The sequence below is a fragment of the Microcaecilia unicolor genome, chromosome 3 (assembly GCF_901765095.1).
Source record: "Microcaecilia unicolor chromosome 3, aMicUni1.1, whole genome shotgun sequence".
Taxonomy (NCBI): Eukaryota; Metazoa; Chordata; class Amphibia; order Gymnophiona; family Siphonopidae; genus Microcaecilia; species Microcaecilia unicolor.
The window spans coordinates 247,277,886-247,279,298 of NC_044033.1; the positions used below are offsets into that span (position 1 = coordinate 247,277,886).

At 46.2% G+C, this 1,413-nt stretch overlaps 1 protein-coding gene across 1 annotated transcript; it reads right to left on the reverse strand.

Annotated features, from left to right (window-relative positions):
* Positions 1 to 200: 200 nt before the first annotated feature.
* Positions 201 to 1,172, reverse strand: LOC115464996 (olfactory receptor 6N1-like). Its single transcript, XM_030195391.1, has one exon. The coding sequence runs from the start codon at positions 1,170 to 1,172 to the stop codon at positions 201 to 203; it is 972 nt and encodes a 323-aa protein (XP_030051251.1).
* Positions 1,173 to 1,413: the final 241 nt, after the last annotated feature.

Here is a 1,413-nt window from a genome sequence, read left to right on the forward strand (position 1 = left end):
CCACTTCATGCAAGTTAGTTAATCAAACACCTGGGGAGGGGGGAATATCCTGAAACCACCACAACATCTGGGGAGAAGGGGACTTTTAATATCATTAGTTTTCTATGTCAGCCATTGAGGCCAGCAGGCAACCCACGTTACCTTTCTATTTTTGGTGGTGTTTCGTACATAAACTCTTACGTAACTTTTCTTAACTGGAGTCAGTGAGACACTACATTACAAACGGATTCCAGTTTGGAGGTGGTCTTTCTTCTTATCATTATCTTCCATATGGCTTCTTTGATCTCCTTGTTTCTCAGACTGTAGATCACAGGGTTGCACAGGGGTGTTACGACAGAATATACCACCGCCAACGACTTATCATAGTTCAAAGAATATGTCTTGGTTAGCCGGATGTACATGAAGCCAACGCTGCCGAAGAACAGCACCACCACAATGAGGTGAGTGGCACAGGTGGAAAAGGCCTTTCGCCGTCCCTCTGCAGATGGGATGTTCAACACAATCTGGATGATTCTAACATAGGAGAACACTATGAGTAAAACAGGCCCCGTCACCACACAGGCATTGAAGGCAAAGTCAAGAATTACGCTTGTTGAGGTGTCGGTGCAGGCCAAGCTCAGTAAGGGTGACAAGTCACAGAAGATGTGTTCGATTATATTTGGGCCACAAAAGGGCAAGTGGGAAATTAGAATAATCTCAGGCACCGGGTAGAGAAACCCAAAGAGCCAACAGGATACAGTCAACTTGACACCAAGTTGGAACGTCATGATGGTAGGGTAATGCAAAGGAGTGCAGATGGCCAAGTACCGGTCATAAGCCATCGTCGTGAGCAACAAAGCTTCAGTGATTCCCAAGGAATGGAAGAAATAGACCTGCAGGAGGCACCCATGAAAGGAAATACTTTTCCTTACGTCCAATAAGTTGGAAAGCATTTTGGGGATGGTGATGGCTGTGTACCAGAGTTCCAGAAAGGACAGGATGCTGATGAAAAAGTACATGGGGATGTGGAGGCGAGGCTGGAGCCGGATGATCAGGAAGACCACCACATTCCCAGTGATGATACAAAGGTACGTGAGAAGCAGGAGCACAAAGAGAAAATGCCGGACGTGATGAATTCCATGGAATCCGGCAATAATAAATTCCTTCACGGTGCTGTGGTTACTGGTTCCCATGTCACTGGAATGGCAAAGACAATCAATCAGTTAGGGCTCATCACATGTAAGGGAGACACTTTTTAGAGTACCCGATTCAGCTGCAGCAACCTATGGTGTTGGTGCTGAATGCAGACAGTGGAGCGGTAGAGTGCAATCCGACCCTACAGAGAGTAAGTCTATAACAGTGGTGCTTATGAAGGTAACGCCCATACTGATTCTCTGTGTTGACCAAAGTTGGATGTCAAAATTTGGGTACCCA

Coding starts and splice junctions, on each gene's coding strand:
- LOC115464996 (XM_030195391.1), bottom strand. CDS start 1,172: ATGGGAACCAGTAACCACAGCACCGTGAAGGAATTTATTATTGCCGGA.